The sequence below is a fragment of the Typopeltis vanoorti genome, chromosome 5 (assembly GCF_054136105.1).
Source record: "Typopeltis vanoorti isolate ZY-2024b chromosome 5, IOZ_Tvanoo_1.0, whole genome shotgun sequence".
Taxonomy (NCBI): domain Eukaryota; kingdom Metazoa; phylum Arthropoda; class Arachnida; order Uropygi; family Thelyphonidae; genus Typopeltis; species Typopeltis vanoorti.
The window spans coordinates 168105961-168130792 of record NC_143553.1 but is presented as its reverse complement, the minus strand read 5'-3'; the positions used below and the strand labels follow the sequence as shown (position 1 = coordinate 168130792).

The 24832-nt window shown below is 35.3% G+C and overlaps 1 protein-coding gene across 3 annotated transcripts in view; it reads left to right on the top strand.

Moving 5' to 3' along the window:
- LOC150107043 (uncharacterized) overlaps positions 1-24832 on the top strand; it is a 312429-nt gene that overhangs the window by 221176 nt on the left and 66421 nt on the right. For all 3 annotated transcript variants that reach the window (XM_090393400.1, XM_090393401.1, XM_090393399.1), the window contains exon 10: positions 10331-10491. In XM_090393400.1, the coding sequence (XP_090249526.1) occupies positions 10331-10491 (161 nt within the window). The remainder of the gene's footprint in view (positions 1-10330; positions 10492-24832) is intronic.

The window sequence follows — 24832 nt, the reverse complement described above, 5'->3', positions numbered from 1 at the left end:
TTGTACCACCTTACCCCAGTCCTGAAGGTACTTTCAGGCTCAAACTTTGTTTGCTCACACTTGGATAAAGGATTAAACTAAATTTATTATAGTCAGCTCTTTACTTTATGCGGATAATGTTATACTTCTAAATAAATCCGCTACAAGTTTGCAAGATTCCCTGACTAAATTGAATAACTGTTGTAATAGTTTTGGTATGAAGGTCAGCATTAAAAAGACAAAGACAATGAAAATAGGTAGAATTGTTACAAGTGTTAACTGTGTTGTGAACGGGGAACCTGTGGAACAAGTAAAACATTTCAGCTACTTAAGCATGATTTTTACTGAAGATGGTAAATTAAATATGGAAATAGACAACAAAACTGGTATGGTAGGCAGTCAATTGAATAAATTCATATGGCATGAGAGAGAAATTGTTCAGAACACTAAATTAGCTGTATACATGACAGTGTTCAAACCAGTTTTAACTTATGGATCTGAGAGCTGGGTCAGAAGTAAAACACTTGACCAAAGACTAGAGACCACAGATATGAGAGTCCTGAGAAAGATAAGAGGCATGAACAGATGGCATCAATGGCAATATCATATTAAAAACAAGGATATAGGAAAAAACTTGACATTGTCAGCATCCAGGAATGTCTTAGCAGAGCTAATCTCAGGTGGTATGGTCACGTAAACAGAATGAGCGAGAAAAGATTAGCAAATGAAGGGTTCTCTACCAGGTTGGCAGGAAAACAACCCAGAGGAAGACCAAGATATAGGTGGATTGATACGGTACAATGTGCCTTAGACGATAGAAATGTAAGATCTGATAATGTTGTAGTCTTGACAAGTAACAGGCTGATTTGGAGGAAAATTGTAGATAGGAAGTTAGTAATGATGTAAATTTTTCATGTAGTACTATCATATCCTGTACACCCCTTGAGGGTACATGTCAGGAATTGATGATGATGAACTTCAGTAGTGCTTTTGTTTTTTTCATATGAAGTCCGGATCTGACTTGTACTGATTAGGCACATCGAAGGATATGGAATGGAATTTAAGTAGTTATTTGAGGGTAGATAATATTGATATGGAGCTGTAATTTCTTATATTTCATTTCTGTTACCTTATTTCGATAATGGAAGCAACCTTTAAGTGTTCTATATATTATCCATGTTCAAAAGATTTATTTATAATATATGTAAAAAATTTTAATTTATGTTTAATTAGAATGTGTAGCTTTTGGACATTTATATTATCATATCCCATATTTTTTCCTTTTTTTTTTTTTTTAATCCAGTTACTGCATTTTTTACTTCATCCTCATTTATTGCACAAAAAGAATTCAATGTATTTATAGATATATTGAATTCTTTATACAATATATACTTGTGTTTTCAAGGTAAAAGTATTATTTATTAAATATACTGTCATATATTTCAGTCTGAAATTAACAGACCATCGTCAGTAGCTTAAAAAACAATTATGAGGTATAATGCAAACAATTGATTTATTCGAAATAGAATGAGCCACGTGATGTTAAATTGCTAATAGCACTGTGCTTTAACAGAAGAAAAGGTGAATCGTAACAGTGTAAAAATAAATTGCACATATATAACTTATTATACTCAACAGATCATCAGATAGATGTAGTATCTAGTTGGTTTCTTAAGACCTTATGCCTTTATAAAAATACCATTCTTGGTTTTAACAATAATTGGAAAAAAAAGAAACCCTTTAATCATGTGTTATTCTAATCAAACTTTCTTATATTTTTGATAAGGATAGACAGGCATTCAGATTCAAGTTAGGGTAGTGACTTCAGCACTCTCCTTAAATAAGTACTCAAATTTGTACTGACATCTGTCTAGGAAACATGTTTCAGACCAATGAATGTTGTGACCTGTTTCTATTCCGTGTTGAGCTAATCTAGATTTATTGCATTTTTTGTGGAAAATATATGATTGATTGATATGCTTACATTCTTTTTTCTATTGAGTTCCCAGGTTGTCCGAAGTAGGCAAGATGGCAGTCACATCGAACTTGGTATGCTCCTGGAAGAGACATAGGAAAGCGTTTATCTGTAGAAGAGGGCAAATTACGTTGAGAGTTTATTAATAGAAATAAAAGTCACCACTGAATCATATTTCTTCAGAATTCTTGAAATCAGTTCTGAACTTCCAGAGATATATGGGATTGGAACTCAACGTATTGATTCCTTATTGTTTGGGTTAGGTTTTTAGGAGTCAAACAGATGTGTAGTCCTTTCTGAGAAGTCATTTAATATAAGGCTTTGATACACCTACATCTGGATTACTGTGCTTAAGTTTGGTCCCCTGGGGATGACAAAGTGGTGGAGAGGATTCAGAGGTGAGTGGCCTGTGGAATGTTCCCTATGAGGATAGATTCAAGGTGTGTGAATTGCAGAAGTTGGTTGATAGGAGAAAAAGAGGGGATATGATAGAAACATTTAAGTTGCTCAAAGGGTTTTATAGGATAGATGCATAGGTAATGTTTCAGCATTTAGCTAGAGGGACCAGAACAAAGGTGTCATCCCTGGAAGTTGAATAAAAGTGTGGTTAGTAGGGGAGTGTGAGGACTAGAGTTTTTGCTTGGAGAGTTGTGAATGAGTGAAATGGATTGCCAGAGTCAGTTGCGAGTGCTTTGTCTGTTAATAGTTTCAAGGAGAGGTATGATGATTGTGTAGATAGATTGGGTCTCCTGCAATGAGTCTTCGCACTCCATGGAGGTCCCTGTATTATAATAATAACGATGTCTATATATTGTTCAATTTCTGAGAAGATCAATATCATATCGAAATTTGACCTTAACGATCTGATATTTACATTGTATGAGTTTGAAGTACTATCAAAAGATTTCTTTTACAGAGGTTAAATTATAATTTTTTACAGTTGACATTAACACCTAACATTGAGATTTGGGTCAGCCTTGTTTCAGTTGTTTACAGTGAGGTTACTACTTTGTTCAAGTCATCTGGTGTTTTATCCATATCACTTTTGTGTTGTCATCCTTCCTCACGAACAATTTACCATCTCTTACTGACACATTTAATTGCATCAGTTTCTCTCTTTTCCTTGCCTGATAAAGAAGTTGGTTGTTGAGTTTGGTCAAGTGGTCATTTATATAGGTGGGCACTGGCTTTAGTTGTACATCAAATTGTTGGGCTGTAATCTTGTTCAATTTTCTTCCTCTTCCATCCATTTAACATTTTTGTTATGTAATTGGATGGCAATTGGCTTGAGGTCTATTTTCCTGTTAGTGGGTACTCTTTGTATGCATGATATCCTCTCCTTCAACTTCTATCAGGTGTACCAATTTTTCAGTTATGCTATGTATATTTTCATTTCGAGCTTCTGGTAAGCCGTTTATTTCACAGTTGTTCAAACCACTGCCTTGCTGAATTTTTTCATTAACCTTTCATTCATTCATCTGAAGCTTTAATGATTTATTTTTAATTTATTTTCATTTGGTAATTCTGTATTTTTAATGGACAACTCTGATTAGCTTTTCATTGCAGTCAGCTTTGATCTTTAAATCCTGAATACATCCAAAGCTGTATTCAAGTGATGATTTCAAATCATTTATTTCAGTTTTGAATAATTTTTTCAGTTCCATTATATTTAGCGAGTTTTCTATTTGAATTTTTGCTTTTAGATCTTCTGATATCTGATCCCTGAAGTTTCTAAGGAGAATCTTCACATCTGTTTCCATTTCCCTGTTATCTTTATTTAATGCTTTAGCTAAACCATTGCTGATAGAATTTAATCTGTCAGTATCTTTAGTGTCATTTATTAGAGATATATTATTCCCAGTTTAACAGTATTTCCAATTTAATTTCTTGTCCTTTGGCAAATACCTATTGGATTTCTGCTCAGAACATAGACTGGATATTACTAACACCATGTTCCAACATAAAAATGTGCACAAATTCAGTGGAGAGAAGAGGAAAGGAATAAGAAAAGTCCCATTAACTATGTTATTGTTGATAGTAATATTTTCTCCCTGGTGCAGGACACCAGAGTGTATAGAGTATTTGAAATTGGAAGTGATCACTATTTAGTCTTGAGCAGGATAAAACTGAATTTCATTTTCAAAAGAAAAACATGTAAGAATGTTTTAAAGCGAATAAAAGTTGAGCAGCTCTCAGATATGAACTGTAGACTAAAATACACAAAGAATACTGAAGGAAAAATGAAATAGTTCGAGCCTTGAAGAAAACCCTGATTGATTCAGCCAGGGAGGCATGTGATGAGGTTGTCTGCAAGGATAGAAAAATCAGAACTCCATGGTGGACACAAGAAGTTAAAGAGGCAGTGAAAGAAAAGAAAAAAGCATATCAAAAGTTCTTGGCAAATAAGTCAGCAAAACAATCAGTGATAGCACAGCAGTAAAAAACACTCAACAGGCATGCAGTCAAGAATACATATCCATACTTGAAGTAGAAAAAGCCATCAAAGGCTTGAAATGTTGAAAGGCAGCAGGAGTAGATGATATTCGACCAGAAATGCTGAATTATGGTGGTATAAAAGTCTTACAGTGGCTGTACTGCATAGTTCAGAAAGCCTAGACGGAGTGATGAATTCCTGATGACTGGAGTAGAGCTCTCATAGTACCCATATCTGTACACTGGAGGTAAAGGGCACTATGTCCATTTTTTACCCATCTGAAGTAAACGGCTCCTTGTTCGCTTAGTGCTCTTTACCTCGATACCATGATGGCACATAGTGCCCGTTCCAACTGGCTAATCCGCTTATTATTACACACAGGAGAGGAGAGCTTTGCACAACTGAAAAGAGGGGGGAAACAAAACATTAAAATATACCTAAAACTCAAGTCTGTAATAAAATGAACATAGTACCCTTTACCTCCGGTGTACAGATATATAAAAATGGAAATAAAACTGAATGTGAGAATTACAGAGGTATTTCCCTACTGAATGTTTCTGGCAAGATCTATGCAAGTATACTTGAGAAATGGTTGAGAAGAATTGTGGAAGAAAAGCTTGGTAAAGAACAAGCTGGATTCAGGCCAAATAGAGGCTGTCAGGATCAGATCTTCACTTTACGACAAATAGTTGAAAAAGCATGGAAGTATAACAAAGATCTGTATTTAAGTTTTGTCGATCTGGAAAAGACATATGGCATGGTGCCAAAAGAGAGAGAAGCTATTCAATACGCTGCAGTTATATGGTGTCAATGAGGCATTATATCAAGCAATACTTAGTGTTTATTTGAGTTGAAAGTCAGCAGTTAGAATTGAAGGAAGTACAGGAAGATGGTTTAATGTTAAATCTGGTGTCAGACAAGGAAGTACATTGTACAGGGCCCAAAAACAGAAACCTGGGGCACACCTTGTTATCCTCCTTTTTTTGAGGGATTACTCCATCGTACGCAACTTTCTGGTATTGTTCAGAAAGCAAGCTTCCAATCCATCTAACCAATATTCTGTCTATTCCCATTATCTGCAGCTTGTACATCATCTTATAAAGACTGCTTATAATGTGGAAGTCTATCAAATACTTGTGCAAAATCTGAGAATATCACTGTATATTATTCTCCCTTATCTAAGAAAAAGAGCTCTTTTTTCTGAGGCATTGATATTGCTTTTAGGAAGCAAGATGAAGAGAGAAGAATTGTAGTTTTCAGTTTATCATTTGCAACAGATTATGGGAGAAAGCATACTGTAGTCTTATATTCACAAGGCATTATGAATAGGAATTCACAATTGGAATAGTTAATAGGAATCAGGGATTGATCCTGTGTGTTATTTGGAAATCGCTCATCAGGTCATTCTTAATGTCAGAGTTCAACTTTTCAAACTACTTGCATGCAATACTGAACAGTAGCTGACTCATGCTGGCTCCCATGTTTCACATGGCTTCGTTTTTCAACTGGTTTCTTAAAGGTTCCTGGTAATGTATAGTTCGTGTTTAACTTTTTTTTTTTTTTTTCCTCCTAACCCAGAGAAGAAGTCGCAAGTATTAGTGGTGAAACTAGCAAGAGGGTGAGGAGGTTTCTTTGTGTGGAGGGTGGTGGAACCGTGGAATACATTGCCTGATAGAGTGGTGAGAGTAAGAACAGTTAATGAGTTCAAGGGGTGGTTAGACTTTGTGCTTTCTAGGAAGGACCTCCTGCGATGAGTCTCTTGATTCCATGGAGGTCTGAATAATAATAATAATAATAATTATTATTATTTAAAGATTTACTTTCTCTTTTACCTCTTTGTGCATGTTTATAAGTGTCATGTTTATTTGTTGTAAATCTTTACAACAGACCTGAGAGCTTACTAGAATACAATCCTCGGCATCCCTGAGTAGCCTTAGCATGCACCACTTAAAAGATATGGGCACTACCGAATCGTTCATATATTCACCTTTTATTAATGCCTTTGATAAAGGTTTCACTGGCCTGACAGCTGTTTCCAACTGGTTGGTTTTCTTTAGAGACCAGGCAGAACAAGAACAAAAAACTTTTTCAGTAGTAAGGAAATCAAAATATCAGAGAAATGTATTTTTCGTAAATGAACTCTCGGTTGGTGTGTCAAAGTAATTACTACAGGAAGAGCCATGGCAGCGCCCATGTCTTTTAAGTAGTGCATGCTAAGGCAACTTGGGGATGCCGAGGATTGTATTCTCGTCAACCCTCAGATCAACTTACAAAACTTTCACAATTTCTACAAACATTAGGCTTTGAAATAATATTGGATCTATTATACACTTTGCCTATGTAATTTTACATAGCCAAAATGAAGCATATTGCTCTTCCTCTAGTAATTATTTATCCATTGTTTATATGTTTCTTTCTTATATTTGATAATTGTTAACAAATCAGTACTCTCTATGGAAGATACTGTTATATTGTTGCTTTCTCTATATTATACCTTGTTCTACCTCTAAATAGCCTGCTTTCTAATCTACTGTTGTGCCCGTAAATATTAATTCAGTACTATTTCCTTTTCGGATATTGGCAAAATTTATTTTTATGCTGCGCCAGCCAATATCCTATAACAGAAGAGACTCTTGTTCAGGGAAATAATTCTAAAGGGATACACACAATTATTAATCTTATGCTAGCGCTGTGCAGATTCAGTTAGCAGTCGTGACCTGAATCTCACTTAAGCAATAATATCTAATTCCTTCCTGCCAAAAGGTTCTATTTCATAAGTGGTGGTTTGAATTCGTAATCAGGTATAAGGTACAAAACATGTTTATTGGAAAAACACAAAACATTTACAGTTAAGAAAATTCAATTATTCAATAGAACAAAATTTGCTCTAAGTTAACAGTGAATTCGAGCAAGCTAAATCCTTCAATTATGAAAAGATAAGATTAAGTGTGAGCATAACACTACTAGGATATAATTTCTTCACAAGTTATTCACGGTACATGCATTGAACACTTTCATTAATACTCTATCAATAACTATCTTAATTCTAAATTTCATTAGTCAAGTCTAGCCATTCTCAATCAAAACACTGCCTATCAGCAATTCTTCTTTGTTCCACGTGGTGTTAACTAATCCAATCAAATTCTCACTTAAAGTTCTCTATTAGTGTCCTTTAGTTTACAGCATACACAAATTTCTTTTTCTTCTAAGCGATTTTTAACATAGAATGAAAATCTTTACATTTACCGGATCCTTTCAGATTTTCATGCCGCCATCTCATGTAGATCTGGATTACCTTACTGTATATTTATCGGCTATATTTTCGCCTGGCGATGCACTGCGCCTTTCTTTGAATCTTTTCCGTACTGTGACGTGCTGTCTACCGCTCAGCAGGAAACTTTCTCTGTTCTCTCCGATGGGACATTCTGCTAAGGCTAGATTCTGCATAGGCCATCATATCGTGATCAGCTCCACTTGGAAATCTTCAAGTATTCTCAAGAAAAGAACCCGCCATCCGTCATCACTATAGTCAACCCACCGCTCTCTCACAAATCCACGACAATCCTCCTAAAACTGGAATCCAGGAACCGAAGAAGAAAAAGCCCTGTAATATCGCGCGCATAGTCTTTTATTCACCCTATCTGGCACCTTCTATTCGATGTGTTTTTTTACCCACGAACCCCATTGTTCATGCCCCTTGGGTGATCCTACACTAATCTGTTAGGTTAGCCTATTCCAGGTAATCGCTCTGACGTCATTTTTCCGCGTAGGTACAGCCTCCATCACTACGCTCGACTCATACAGATTATACACGATTATTCCAGATTACTACTTATTATCTTTCTGGAAATTTTGTAATATACTAGACAGCTTAATAGGATTTACAAATAACTTACTTACATAATTCTTACTTTTCTGACACAAAATTCTCTGCTTCTTATTTCGGTTATGCAGGAATAAATTTCAATATATGGTACATATGGACTACACATTATCACATAACATAAAGAAATTTTTCATAATTATTAGTTGATGTGCAGGTATCTACTTATTTAGTAATATTTATCATGTTAAATCCTGAATAAAGAATTTACTTGTAAAGTTCTTCATTCAGGATCTAACAATACCCAGTGGATGAATGACACATTCAATCAATTGTCATGTTCTCTATAAGATGACAATTCATTCATTGTGTGTCATGGTGGATGACTCATCAGTTTTCGTTATCGATGCTGGAATATCCCATAGTTCTGTACCCTCACCAACACTTTTCCTTCTTTACATCAATGACCTCTCACTTCAAAATCTTTTCAAAGTTTTGCTAATTTTCTCAATTCCTCTTCTTCATTTGAGAAAAGACCCTGTAGTGCGCAGATGATTGAAGCTTCAAGATCTCCCATAATAATTGTCTTAAATAATGCCTTCATCACCATTCTCAATTGTGGTGAAGGCAACATAGTCAATATCATTCCTGCTTTTATTACCTGGAAGTAAAATCCTGCTTTTATTACCTGGAAGTAAAATCCTGCTTTTGATAATGTGCATATTTCCTTTTAAGATAGGTTTTCCTTCTTGTATTGACTTTCACATCAAACTTATTCTGCCATGAACATGTTACATCTATAGCTTTCTCAGCATCTAAAAAACTTGGTATTCTTTTTCGTTCAAAATACTATTTGTCTCTTGAACTCCTAATACTCAATAATTTCCAAATTTGACCAACCTTAGAATATTGTTTCCACATTTGAAGTGGTGCACCAAATGCCTCCCTAAGGATTAATAATTGTAGATTGTTAAGAGAGGGCCACTCACTCAAAGATTCCCTCCAGTCATTTTCTCATAGGCACTCCATTTCTCTTTCATGAGCATTACTTTGCAGAACTGGCCAATACCATTCTTCTGCTTTCCTCTAATCATGCAAGAACTAAAGCAATCATCATTAGTAAGTCCAACTACAAACATACCAAACCGCCAATGTTTCATCTTTTGTCATTTCATCTAATTCCCCATACTCTTTGAAACTTGTTAATGGATTGCTTCTTTTTTCTTAATCATTTGTCCACACACACTGTGACCTGTTGTGTTTAGGATTTCTGGATCAATGGCCTGTAACATCTAAATAACTTGGCTTCTTTTTATTAAGCCTCTATTTAATGCTCTGATAGGATAATTAATCTTATCTGCATAATGTATTATGGCTGTCAATTGCATATGTTCTTCTGGCTAGTTGGTCCGTTTTGCAGGATGAAAAAGCCCGGTTTCTGGGAGGAAAAATCCTGTTATCTCTATCAGATTAGCTAACTCACCTTCTGATTAAAAAAAAAAAAAAAAAAAAAAAAATCCTTCTGTATATATCAGTGACCTACTCAGTAGACTACAACAGGCAAACACTGTCCCTGTGAACACACACACACACACGGATCTACAGTCATAAGATAGATAGATATATATACATACATACATAATCCCTCATTAGGAGGGCTCACCCCCCCCAAAGGGACAGGTGAGAAAAAGGGGAGAACCCCATATGAATAAATAAAATAACCATAATCAATTGTCTTTTGAGCAAATCAGTTATGAATTATCCATCTCTAGTATAGACATCTTCATTATCCATGGTTAAGTATAGTGTCATTGCTGAATAAGAAGTAGAGTTAATAGCTATTCATATGTTGTAAGAAGATAATACCTCACAGAAAGAAAAACCTGATTTTACTGAAGTGAGACATATGTTTATTCCAACATTTTTAACATGCACCTTGCTAAATAGATCATCATTTCATATGGGAATTGACACTTCTGTGATGATAAGCCACTCCATATATATTGTCATTTTATTTTTCTATGTTTAACTATAAAGGTGATATTCTGGTAATTGTTTTGATAACTTCTGTTTGCTTTAATAACACTTCCCATTATATTCTGAACTTTATTTCTTTCAGACATAGTTTAGCAATTCGACGAAAAGATGGATCATTACAAGATGCACGGCAACGAATTATGCAGAAGAGAAGCAGTCAAACTAGTAGTGATCGAGAACGGTTATCAGATTTGAGGGGAGAGGTCAGAAATCAGTTGTCTAATCCCATGGACATTTCTAGAGGTAAGAAGTGCACTTAAAGAAAAATGATGGATGATTTTATGACATTACTTGTATGTTTATCCATCTCTACCATATATGTAATGGATTACTGTTTAATGATAATTTGGCTAGTGTTTTTCATAAATTTCAAATAGCACAGGTGCCATTAGAAATGCTTTAGAAAGTTTTAAATGTAGCATTTTTCTTCTAGTTATGCCTTTTATTATTTTTTCTGATTGTTCCAACAACCAGAATGAAGGGAAAAACTCTGTCTCCATCGTTTTTAAATCCTCCTGTCACCTGCTGAGTTGCGTGATATGTAAAATCCAAACATTTGGTGTTTACAGTGTCCGTGGTAGTGAATTTTGGAACTGCCTTTTTTTTTTCTCTCTCAGATATCACTCCTACATGGTACACAATGTATTCCTGCAAGGTTTCGCAGCATTTGGATCACTGGATGGCACTCCATGAGGCCTTAAATTTTGATCACCCTGTATGTAGGAACATCTTGGAAGTGTTATTATAATCTTAATTTGATATTATAAATCAACAGACAAGCTGTTCCACTCACTCACTCTCACTGTTTTATGAGAGAAAAATTTTGCTCACATCCCTTTCTTAACCACACACAAACCCTTGTATCTTTCCACATAATAAAAAATTCCATCATTAAATAGGTCTTTCTTCTCTTTGATAAAAGACTTCTGTGGGATCCATACGTTAGCAAGAAATCAGAAAAGTTAGCAAGGCTCCTACATTTATAAATCTGCTTGATCATGCAGTAAATTACTGACTCATTCAGTCAGTATTCACTGCATTAAATATTTGTGAGTTCACTTCATTTCTGTTATTTGATTTGGTGCAAGTCAGGATAAACTGTTTGAGAGGTGGGGGAGGGAATTATTTTCTTATGAAATTTGTTTTAATTAGTTATGATAGTAAGTTACTATACGGAGTTATTAGTTTTTAGTAATTTTCAGAAAATATTATTGAGACCCCCCCTCCACTTAAGTGAGTCAAGGACTCATCAGAGGAGGTCATACATCATCTGCACTAGGTATTATATGTTCTCTTAAAATCATTTACACTAAATGCACTCACCACTTCAGTAAACAAGCTGTGTCACTCACTCACCACTTTGTGATATAAAAATCTAGCTCACATCCCTTTCTTAACCACACAAACCAGACTTCCAGAGATGCCTCCTTTTCCTCTTGCTACCTTCCATATAACAAAAAATTCCATCGACTGTCATCCTGTAACACCCTTCAGATTATAGGCATGTATCATAATATCCCTCTAAAAATTTCTCACTAGTGTCTGAAGCCCACATATTCCCAATCTGTCCTATCCACATTCCATAATCTTATCTTCATTGTAACTCTTCTGTGCACTTGCTCCATAGCTTTTTCATTGCCTTGGAACCTAAGAGGCTAAATCTTTGTCTGCTAGTCCAGGTGTATCAAATTTGCTGCTATTATTTTATTTTTAGTTTATTATTCTAGTATTAATTTGCATCTTTAGCATTAAATCAAATCTTAACACTTGTAATTCTTCTTAATATCGTTATAGATTAAACAACAATAGTCCAATGGTTGATTGTTGGAGTTAATTCCCTCACCCATATATATTGTTTGTGTGTATATATTCATCATCATCAATTTCCTGCTATGTACTCCCAAGGGATATTCAGGTTACTATGACAGCACTACATGATTTACACTAAGTTTACATTATTATTACTCTCCTATCAACAATTTCCTCCAAATCAATCTATTACTTGTGAGCACTCCAATATTGTCATATATAACATTCTCTGTTTCTAAGGCACATCTGACCCAAATCAATCCACCTAGATCTGGATCTCTTTCCTGCCATCTTGGCATCAAAGACCTGTATTGCTAACCTTTCATCCATTATATTTAAGTGGCCATACCACCTTAGATTAACTCTGCTGACATATTCTGGAATGCTAATAATGTCAGGTTCCTTTCTATGATATTTTCATTTTTAACATGATTCTGCTATTGGTTCACTCCCCTAATTTTTCTCAGAACCCTCAGATCTATGGTCTCTAGTCTTTGATCAAGTGTTTTATTTCTGACCCAACTCTTCGAACCTTAATGTAAAATTGGTTTGAACACAGTCTTGTATACTGCTATTTTGGTATTTTGGCTATTCTCTCTTATTCCATATAAATGTATTCAGCTGGCTACCCATTTGCTTATTCTGTTGTCTATTTTCAGATTTAAGCTACCGTCTTCACTAAAAACTGAAGTGTTGACTTGACTTGACTAAATAGCTGAAATATTTTAGTTGATCTATAGAATCTCCATTCAGAATGCAGCTGAATTTTCTGTACTTTTGCCTGTTTTCATAGCTTTGCTCTTTTTATTGCTAATTTTCATGCCAAATTTGTTACCGCTGTTTTCAATTTAATTAGTGAATCCTGGTGACTTGCACTACATGTGTTTAGGAGTACATCATCTGTATAAAGCAAAGAGCTAAGCTTGACATTTCCAATTCTTATATCAGGCTTGATGCAACTTTCTTTCATAATGTGGGATCCATATAGAGCAGTGTTTCTCAACCGGTGGTCCGCAGGCAGACTTAAATTAATTAATTAAATATATATTTTTTAATTATCCAAACAAAACAAATTAAAATTGAATATGTAAAAATTATTGAAATCAAATGGAGCCTTCAAAAATCCAACAAATAGCGTCAGAATGTTCAAAGGTGGAAGCAATAAAACTATTGTTTAGTAAATAATACTATATTTTGGTTTACCGATCAAGTGTTGATCAATTTTATTAACTGAACCAACTAGTTTCGCCACACTTATCTGTTGGCATCTTCAGGGCTAACATAGAGGTTTAAACAATCTCACAATTATGCGTAACTGCAACCTGACAAGAATAACTGTAAAAAACTGACTAGAATAATTACAAATAAAATAGTATCGAACATGAGTGAAACACGTATCGCGTGTACAAGATCAGCTAGCTGTTGCTGAGGAACTTTCTGTAGTTTGTATTAAAGTTCATTTCTTCCGTTTTTAAGGTTCTGATTAGGGTTTTCCATATCTCTGGGAGTATTAGGCCTTGATTTCTGTTAAGGTTGACAGTAGAACGGGCGACTGTGGCTGCCTCTTTGAAAATTCTTGAATGGTAATCTTCCTCTATGTAAGGGGAACAGCTTTTGTCCCACTCGATGACATGGTTAGTTGTAGAGAAATGAGACGATAGGCCAGAAATGTCCTGTCTGTTGTTTTTGACATAGCCAATGTGCTCCTTTTGCCTGATTTCGAGGCTTCTCAAGTCTGTCCGATGTAACTAGAGCCACATGAGCATGGAATATTATAAACTCCAGCATATTTGTAGAAAGGATGGTTGTCTTTTGGAGATGTTAGTAGTTTACTAATAGATTCTATTGGTTTGAATGTTACTCTTATTTTATGTTGTTTGAGGAGATTGGCGAGCTTGTTGGAGATGCCACTTACAAACGGAATTGCAATCGTTTGTATATATTGAATATCTTCTTGTTCTCTTTGTGGTGGTTCAGAGAAAAGGATTTTATTGACTAGTCTTCTTGGATATCCGTTCAAGTACAAATTGTTGGAAATAAATTTTAACTCATCTTGAAGGGTCTTGCTGTCCGTTGTGATGCAAATCGCTCTTTTCTTTAACATGTGTACAATGCTGAGTTTATGTGAGATGTGGTGGGAGGAGTCGAAATGTAGGTAGCGACCTGTATTAGTCGGTTTTCTGTACACCGATAGATTTATACTGCCGTCAATTTGTTTTTTTGATTAAGATGTCTAAAAACGGTAGTTGTTTTTCTCTTTCAAGTTCCAGAGTGAATTTAATAGAATGATGGAAGGCATTGATCTTTTTGAGGAAATCATATGTCATCTTTGTTATTGTTCCATATGATGAAGATATCGTCCACATATCTAAACCAAACTTTAGGTTTAGGAAAAATTTGCGATAAGATTTTGTTTTCTAAGTCTTCCATAAAGAGGTCAGCACATGAAGGTGAGAGTGGGCTCCCCATTGCCAAGCCTGTTAATTGTTGATAGATCTTATTTTTCCAAGAAAAGTAATTGGAGTTTAGGCAGTGAGCAAACAATGAGGTTATATCTTGTGGGAACAAGGTACTACAGGAATGTTTGTAAAGAGAGAGGTGACATCTAAGCTGGCTAGAAGATCATTATCCGATATCTTGATGTTTTTTAACTTTTCCACAAAATGTCTGGAGTTTTTAATGTAACTCTCTGAGTTGTGGATGTGTTGCTGTAAGAGTTTCGAGAGATGTTTTGACATTAAGTAGGTAGGAGAGTAGATTGCATCAACGATTGGGCGTAAAGGAATACCATCTTTGTGCACTTTTGGCGCACCATAGAGTCTCGGAGTTAAAGGATGCATCGATTTTAGTTTTTTAATCAAGTCTGTTGGCCAGTTGGATAAATTGCATAGTAATTCATTGGTATCATTGTGGTTTTTTAATGTTGGATCTTTTGTTAAAAGACTGTATACAGACAAGTCAGATAGTAGATGGTTGACTTTGTCCTCATAGTCCTTTGAGTTCAGTATTACAGTACTGTTTCCTTTATCTGCTTTAAGTATTATGATGTCTTTGTTGTTTTTTAAATTACAAATAGTTCTATCTAATGAGGAGAATTTTTGTTTTGTGGAATATGCAGAGGAAAGTACCATACAACATTTTAGTCTTAGATCATTTGCCGTGTGAGGTGGTAATAATGAGATTCCTTTTTCTAGACTACAGATGAAATCTACCTTAGGAATCTGTTGAGGAGGTATTGCATAGTTGAAACCTTTTTTGAGAATATCGATTTCAGGTTTCTTTAAGAAGTGGTTTGAGAAATTAATAACTTGGTTATCTGGTAGAGAAGGTTTAGACTCATTGTGGGTGGTATAAAGGTGGTTAAATTTTTTAATCTGGATCTGTCTGCTTTTGTTAAAAGCTTTGGTGAAATTGGTATTAATCATTTTATCTAAGACTTGCCATATTTCCTCATCTAAAGAGCTGGAGAGATCCATGAACAGTTCATAACATTGAGTCAATTAGACTAAGCACAAATCTTGTGTGATGTAACCTTTCACGAATGAGTAACATCGATGTCTTCAAATAAATATTTTTAGGGGTGAAGCGAAAAACTATTGTTTTTCGCTTCACCCCTCTTTTACTATTCGTCATTCTGCTGTTAAATTTGTAGATGCAGAATGACGAATAATAAAAGAGGGGTAAAGTGAAAAACAATATAGTTTTATTGCTTCCACCTTCCCTTGCTGTTTTGTCAGATTGGAAGTGAACATGTGTTATCAACATTTCAACCAAATTGCCTGTTGTGTATAGATTTTTATTATTGAAGGTTTCCTTCAACCAAGGCTCAATATATCTTCAGAAGTGCTAAGTGATACTTAAACAAAGTGTGTTGTGAGTTAACCCCAGTTTTTATATATTTATATATTTTTTGGAAATGTTTTTTTAGTAATGGAAAAGTGGCTTAGAATTAGGACTTTGAAAAGAAGAGCAAATGGAACAGGTAATGCTAACCCTAATTGTAATACACATGTTGTAACGGCCAGTAAATCTAATACTATTAAAGTAGAAGAAATAAGCAGTTCAAAGAAAAAATACAGTAGGAAATATAACAGTTCATATTTGGAATTCGGGTTTACTTGGTGTGGAGATGGAAAGTGAACAGAAACCTCAATGTGTTTTGTGTTATGAAGTGTTGTCGAATGAGTGCATGAAACCTGCGAAACTCCGACATTTAGAAACTAAACATTGTGATGTGAAAAATAAGCCAATTGAATTTTTTTTAGCGATGCTTAGGGACATTAAATCATGAGAAAGATATAGTTTCAGCCATGGGTTCCATTAATAGCAAAGCACTGGAAGCATCCTATCTCTTAAGTTTGCACATAGCGAAAACAGGGAAACCTGATTCTATTGGGGAAAATTTACTACTTCCAGCTATAAAAGTTGTAGTAAAAACAATGTTTGGCAGCAAGTTACTAAAAGATGTTGATTTGATTCCTCTTTCAAATGACACTGTCAGTCACAGAATTAATCATATGGCAGGTGACATAGAATCTCAGTTAATGGAAAGAGTTAAGAAGAGCCCATATTATGCATTACAAATAGATGAGACTACTGATGTTACAAACGATGCGCAGTTAATATGCGCATGATAACAACATTCATGAAGATATTTTGTTTTGTAGAACTTTTTCATCCCAAACAACTGGAGAAGAAATATTTCACACTCTCAATAATTACATAGTACATAAAGGGATCCAGTTGGAAAAATGTATAGGCTTCTGTTCGGATGGAGCTCGTGCTCTTACAGGCAGGCATAGTGGGGTTTGCTTCTAAGAAGTAGCTCCGGAATATGATTTGGGTGCATTGTTTCATACATAGGGAAGCGTTAGCCTCCAAAGGAATGCCACCAAAATTTAAAACTGTGCTATACAACTCTGTCAAGCTAGTTAATTTTATTAAAGCTCGACCATTAAATAACAGATTATTTTCAGTACTCTACGATGAAATGGGCAGTGAATATACACAACTTTTGCTTCATTCTGAAATTCACTGGCTTTCCAGGGACAAAGTACTAACAAGGTTATTTCAATTAAGGCACGAAGTTTTATTATTTGTAAATGAACGTAATTCTAATTTTGCATCACTCCTTGTTGATGAAGCATGGAATCAACACTATCCTATCTTTGAGACATTTTTTCGAAATTAAATGAACTAAATCTCTCCATTCAGGGAAATTTTTTAACTATTCTTGATGCTTACGACAAAATAAAGGCATTCGAGAAAAAACTGGTTTTATGGATTAATTATGTAAAAGACAGACAATTTGTACCTTTTCCAACATTGGAATCCTTTTTAGTGAAAATGTTTTTGTTGATTCTGAGTTTGTGGAAAGGCTTTGTGACACCATCAAAAATCTGAAATGGAATTTTGAAACATATTTTCCGAATAACTTTTATAAGAAATTTCTGTGGGTTCGCGATCCATTTCAGGCTTGCAGTCACAAGAACAACCTTTCGTTATTGAAAAAAGAACAGTTAGTTAATTGAGCTTTCAAGTGACAGTTGGCTTAAAATGCAATTCTGTGATCTTGGTTTTGCTCGATTTTGGATCTCGTCTTCAGTGAGAAGCGAATTTCCAGAATTATCTGTAGAAGCATTGAAAATCATCCTGCAGTTTTCTACAACCTATCTTTGTGAGAAAGGATTTTCATCACTCCTTCAAATAAAACAAAATACAGAAATCGTCTTAGTGTGTGTGCCAATCTTCGACTGAAGTTGACCAATATTGAGCCAGATACTCAGCAACTCTGCAAGGGCCGAGAAGCTCATCCATCTCATTAAAAGTAAGTAGTAACATAATTATATCATCTTATTTATTTGTTTAATAAAAATTAAAACTCTGTTCAATGATGATACACTTTTAATCGTTTACTTCCAATTTAATTAATTATGTTGCCATATCTTTCAAAACATGTTTTTAGATTTATTATGTTATAAATGGCACAATTTTTTTGAAATGTTGGTAATTCCTACATAGGTTTTTTAAAAAATATACAAAAAATCAAAACGACCTATAGAGAAATAAATAAAAAAAAAATAGTATGCTTATTTTTGAAGTAAAACTTTAATTCCAACATTCTAAAATGTTATTTTTCTTGCTTTTCTGTTCGCAAAATCGTCGATCACATTGTCGAAGTTTATTTCATCACTCAGTTGCTGTTTTATAGACAGTAAGACAAGATTTCATAAACGCCAAAAAAGGTGCCGCCAAGGGCGTATCCCCCCCCAGCTACGCCTCTGTAACTTAGTGGTCCGCAGAATTGTTTTAGGCATTTTACTGGTCCTTGGGCTTAGAAATTGAGAAATGCTAATATAGATGATGAATAAGAGTGGAGATAATGTGCATCCTTGTCCTGCACCTGATTTTACATTAAACCATCTTCACGTATTTCCTTCAATTCTAACTGCTGACTGACAACTTAAATGTAGTCTGTGCATTCGTCTGTATAATGTTCCATTCATTCCATACAGTTGTAGTGTTTTGAAAAGCTTTTCTTGGGGCACCTTGTCGTATGCATTTTCCAGATCTACAAAACTTAAGTACTTGTCATTTTCCCACATTTTCTCAATTATTTGTCTAATCTGATCTTGTATTTGGACTGAGCTCAGCTTGTTCATCCCCAATTTTCTCTTCCACAATCTATCTTAACCTCTTTTCAAGAAGTATGCTTGCATAAATCTTACCTGGAACACTTAGTAGAGAAATTCCTCTAATTCTCACATTCAGTTTTATTCCCTTTTTTTTTTTATACATGGATACTATAAGAGCTATACTCCCATCATTGGGAATTCGATCTTCTGACCAGGCCCTCCGAATTATGCAGTGTAGCCGCTGCTGAACTTTTATATCTCTATACTTGAGCATTTCTGATCGAATATCATCTACTCCAGCTGCCTGTCCATGTTTCAAGTTCTTGGTGGCTTTTTCTACCTCAAGTATTGATATGCACTCCTTGAAAATTTTTTAGTATGGTTCTTGCACTACTTGGGTCATTTAAGTCTTTCAAAGTAATTACTGCAGACATTTAGGATATCCTTATCTTCAGTTTTCATGTCACCTTTATCATCTTTGATTCCTTTTACAGTACTATTTATCCTCCATTTCTAAGTTTCTTCAATAGCCTCCAGAACATTTTGCCACCTTCCTGATATTTATTTTCTGTATTCTTACCAAAGTCTTCCAATGACTTTTGTTTACCTACTTTTACACGTAGCATAGCTCGCTTATCATTTTTCTCTGCATTCTTTTAGGGCATCTACTGACTGATTTGCTAGGAATTTTTGGTATGCTTTATTCTTTTGTAGGACTGATTCTTTAACTTCTGTTCACCATGGTGTTCTTATTTTTCCATACTTGCAGACAATTTCACCACATACTCCCTATCAATCAGTCTTCTTCAGAGTTTGCTACTGAGACTCCAAGGTTTGGTTTTTATTTTCAATATCTTTCATTTTTTCTTCAATAATGTCTGTGTAGTCGAGTCTACAATTTACTTGTATTGTAAAAGGCTCAACTTTAATTCTTTTAAAAACTTTTTTACATGCTGTTCTTTTCAATGTGATATCCATATTTATCCTGCTTAGGACTAAGTAATGGTCACTTTCAATTTAGTAAGTAATCGTCGCTTCCAATTTCAAATCCTCTATACACTTGTATTCTGAACAAGCATGATGATATTACTATCAACAAATGTAGTTGGTGATGCTTTTATTTTTTGTGTCTTCTCTTCATGTGAACTTGTGCACATTTTTATATTGAAACATGGTGCCAGTAATGACATGTCCTGAGCAGAAGTCCAATAAATACTTGCCATCATTATTAGCTTTGCCATTTTCTCCAAATTTTCCCAAAATGTTCCTATATGTCTGGTGGAATTCATTTCCTACTCTGCTGTTCAGATCTTCAACAAGGACCACTTTTTCCATTTTGTTTGTTAATTGCCTGTTCTACCTTAAAAAATTCTCCACTTCTTCCTTAGAAGAATTTTTTGTGGGACTATATGATAATGATGTGTGTGTATATATATATAGCACTTTCTGATACATGTCAAATTTCTGCCATCTGTTTTATAAATTTGTTCCTATTGCATTACCCCCCCCCAAGATTCTCCAATTTATGCAACAGTCTTTCATGTACTCTCCTGTTAAATCACACAACATCACCCAATTCCAGATATGTTCCCTCAGCTGGGGCATATATTCCAGATGTGCACTATACACTCAAAATTTACAAAGAAATAATTTTTGAGCAGTTATTTATTTGAAATAGTCTCAAACTGTTACAGATATCAAGACACATAACCAAAGTTCCATCTGAGCTGTGTGCATGTGCACACTGATCAAAAATAGGAATGCACAAACCTAAACTGCACACCTATAATTTTTACTTTCAGAATTTCTAATTTACAGTCAATAATTTTTGGACACACTACAAAAATAAATTATGTGGTAAATCACATAATTTATTTTATTTATTCCAGAGATTAACCTTATATTTTCTAGTTATAACATGTTCATGTGACGCAGTCACACACCATGCTTCCATTCAAGAGAGAACTCATTTGGCGTTATATTATGTCCCTTCTGCATTGAGTGGGCATATTTTTCCAAGGTTTTAAATAAATACGGCATATTAGGTGTATTTTCTGGGAAAATTTCCATCATCATCATCATCATCATCATCAAATTCCTGCCATGTACCCTCAAGGGGTGTACAGGATATGACAGTACTACATGAAAAAATTACATCATTACTAACTTCCTATCTACAATTTTCCTCCAAATCATTCTGTTACTTGTCAAGACTCAAACATTATCAGATCTTATATTTCTATCGTCTAAGGCACTTTGTACCGTATCAATCCACCTATATCTTGGTCTTCCTCTGGGTCGTTTTCCTGCCAACCTGGCAGAGAACACTTGTTTTGCTAATCTTTCCTCTCCCATTCTATTTAAGTGACCATACCATCTGAGATTAGCTCTGCTAACGCATTCCTGGATGCTGACAATGTCAAGTTCTTTCCTAATATCCTCATTTTTAATATGATATTGCCATTGATGCCATCTGTTCACGCCTCTAATCTTTCTCAGGACTCTCATATCTGCGGTCTCTAGTCTTTGGTCAAGTGTTTTACTTCTGACCCAGCTCTCAGATCCATAAGTTAAAATTGGTTTGAACACAGTCTTGTATACAGCTAATTTAGTGTTCCGACTAATTTCTTTCTTATTCCATATGAATTTATTCAATTGACTTCCCACGATACCGGCTTTGCTGATTCTGTTGTCTATTTCTATATTTAGTTTACCATCTTCAGTAAAAATTGTGCCTAAGTAGCTGAAATGTTTTACTTGTTCCACAGGTTCTCCATTCACAACACAGTTGACATTTTCAATGATTCTGCCTATTTTCATTGTCTTTGTCTTTTTATTGCTGACCTACATACCATATCTATTACAACAGCTATTCAATTTAGTCAGAGAATCTTGCAGACTTGTAGCGGATTTATTTAGAAGTATAACATCATCCGCATAAAGCAAAGAGCTGACATTAACATCTCCAATTTTGATATCAGGTTTAATACCACATTCCTTCATAATGTGATCCATATAGATAATGAATAACAGAGGGGATAATGTACATCCTTGTCTCACACCAGATTTAACATTAAACCATCTTCCTGTACTTCCTTCAATTCTAACTGCTGACTCACAACTCAAATAAAGACTAAGTATTGCTTGATATAATGCCCCATTGACACCATATAACTGCAGCGTATTGAATAGATTCTCTCTTGGCACCTTGTCATATGCCTTTTCCAAATCGACAAAACTTAAATACAGATCTTTGTTATATTCCCATGCTTTCTTGACTATTTGTCGTAAAGTGAAGATCTGATCCTGACAGCCTCTATTTGGCCTGAATCCAGCTTGTTCTTCACCAAGCTTTTCTTCCACAATTCTTCTCAACCGTTTCTCAAGTATACTTGCATAGATCTTGCCAGGAACACTCAGTAGGGAAATACCTCTGTAATTCTCACATTCAGTTTTATTTCCCTTTTTATATATGGGTACTATGAGAGCTCTACTCCAATCATCGGGAAATCGTCCCTCTGTCCAGGCTTTCTGAACTATGCAGTGCAACCACTGTAAGACTCTTATACCACCATACTTCAGCATTTCTGGTTGAATATCATCTACTCCTGCTGCCTTTCCACATTTCAAGCCTTTGATGGCTTTTTCTACTTCAAGTATAGATATGTATTCCTGACTGCATGCCTGGTCAGTGTTTTTTATCACTGTGCTGTCATCACTGCTTGTTTCATTTAGCAGTTTTTCAAAGTAATTACTCCATGCTTCAAGGATATCTTTTTCTCCTGTTTTCATTTCACCTTTATCATCTCTAATTCCTTTTACAGCACTCTTTCCTCCATTCCTAAGCTTCTTCAATAACCTCCAGAATATTTTGCCACCTTCTTGATATTTATTTTCTATATTCTTGCCAAAGTCCTCCCATGACTTTTGTTTAGCTAGTTTTACACACTGTTTAGCTTTCTTACATTTGTCTCTGTATTCTGTAAGAGTAAAAGCTGACTTATTTGCCAGGAACTTTTGATATGCTTTCTTCTTTTCCTTCACTGCCTCTTTAACTTCCTGTGTCCACCAGGGAGTTCTGATTTTTTTATCTTTGCACACAACCTCACCACATGCCTCTCTGGCAGAATCAATCAATGTTTCCTTCAGAGTTTGCCACTGAATCTCCAAGGTTTGATTCCTGTTCTCAAACTCTTTCATTTTCTTTTCAATAATATTTCTGTATTTTAGTCTACAGTTTACATCTGAGAGCTGCTCAACTTTTATTCGCTTTAAAACTTTCTTACATGTTATTCTTTTCAATATGAAATTCAATTTTATCCTGCTCAAGACTAAATAGTGATCACTTCCAATTTCAAATCCTCTGTACACTCTGGTGTCCTGCACCAGGGAGAAAACATCACTATCAACAATAACATAGTCAATGAGACTTTTCTTATTCCTAGCCTCTTCTCTCCATGTGAATTTGTGCACATTTTTATGTTGGAACATGGTGTTAGTAATAACCAGTCCATGTCCTGAGCAAAAATCCAACAGATATTTGCCATTATTATTAGCTTTGCTCTTTTCTCCAAATTTTCCCAAAATATTTTTGTATGTCTCACAATCATTTCCTACTCTACTATTTAGATCCCCAACAAGGACCAACTTTTCCTTTTTCATTGTGTCAGTTGCTTTTTCTAAAGCCTCAAAAAATTCCTCCACTTCTACCTTAGTAGAACCTTCTGTGTGACCATAGGCACAAATAAGTCTCATTGTCCAGTTCCCCATTCTCATATTTGCCCACATTACTCTACTTGAGACTGACTGCCATTCAAGAAGATTAGCCTCGTATTTTGTGTTGAATACTATGGCTACTCCTTCTTTTCCTTGATTGTTATTGCCTGAATATAACATTTTGTATTTATTGCTCAGAAAGATCTCACCAGTTTTGGTCTTTTTTGTTTCAGTCACCCCTATTATGTCGATCTGGTACTTATCTAATTCCTCAGCTAGCTCCATTTCTTTGCCATTCAGGCTTCTTACATTGATAGTACCGATCTTTGACTCTGGTGATGTTGAGTTGGGGTTTGTTTTCAGATTTGTTCCAGTAGCTGACTTTTCGCTGTTCGCCCTGGTTCCCTGGCGAAAACAACGGGGGCCTTGTTTAACCGGGCGACGCCCCAGCCGGCATGAAATTTTGTCATGTTGTACCATCATTTTTTATTTTGGTTTAACCAATAAGAATACAATTTGGTCGGCTAAATCCCAAATTGCCAGCCCATCCTCGTTCGTTCAGTATCAAAGTAGATACCCAACAGGCTGCACCACGAGAAGGTGAGGATTGGACATTAGGTCAGAAGCCCTGGTCGGTTCTCCGCATTCCTTTAAAGGCTATGTGGAGGTCTCCTCTCAGTTATACAGCTTTGACCCTTAAGCACCCCGGGAAAATTTCCATGCTACTCTTAAACACTATTATTATAATTACGGCTATTATAGCCTGTTTTTGTTTAGGAGTGCCCTTTATTTTAAATACATTGGTTATAATTACTCAAAAAAGGGTATATATATTTTAGGGCATTATGGGTCAGTGTAGAAGACAATTATAGCAGAATAAAAGAGGTGGAAAAATTTTGTACATACCTTGTTTTGATACTGGGATGTCTTAATTTCATGATCCTGCTGAAGGTTGTTTATAGCGAGGGGGGGGGGGGAGGAAGGGAGCATAGGGGGCTGTTTTGATGTGGGAAAAAATAAATTTGGAGACTCGGGTTTTGTATTAATAATATAAATATATATATATATGTTATTGTGTTTAAGGGTGCTTTTTTTGGGGGGGGAGAGAATGGGAAGGGTTTACTTATGGGGAAACTGGGGCAGGGGAGATTGTTAACGTGATGCAGACCGTTTCGGTCGACTGACCATCATTGGAACCTTTTCGGAATGAGTGTAGGGCTATGTCATGACTGCAAGTTGAATCTGCCAAATAAGGGCATTTGTTGTCGCTGAATGGCCAGAGGCGTGGGTTAATTTGTAAGTTCTGGATCGTCCAACATTTGGAAATTAGGTAGGAGCGGTGGACGTTGATTGAATTTTCATCGCATTTCATGGCAATAGTTTTGGATATTCTAAGCATTGTTTCGTTGTCTTGTTTGTCTATG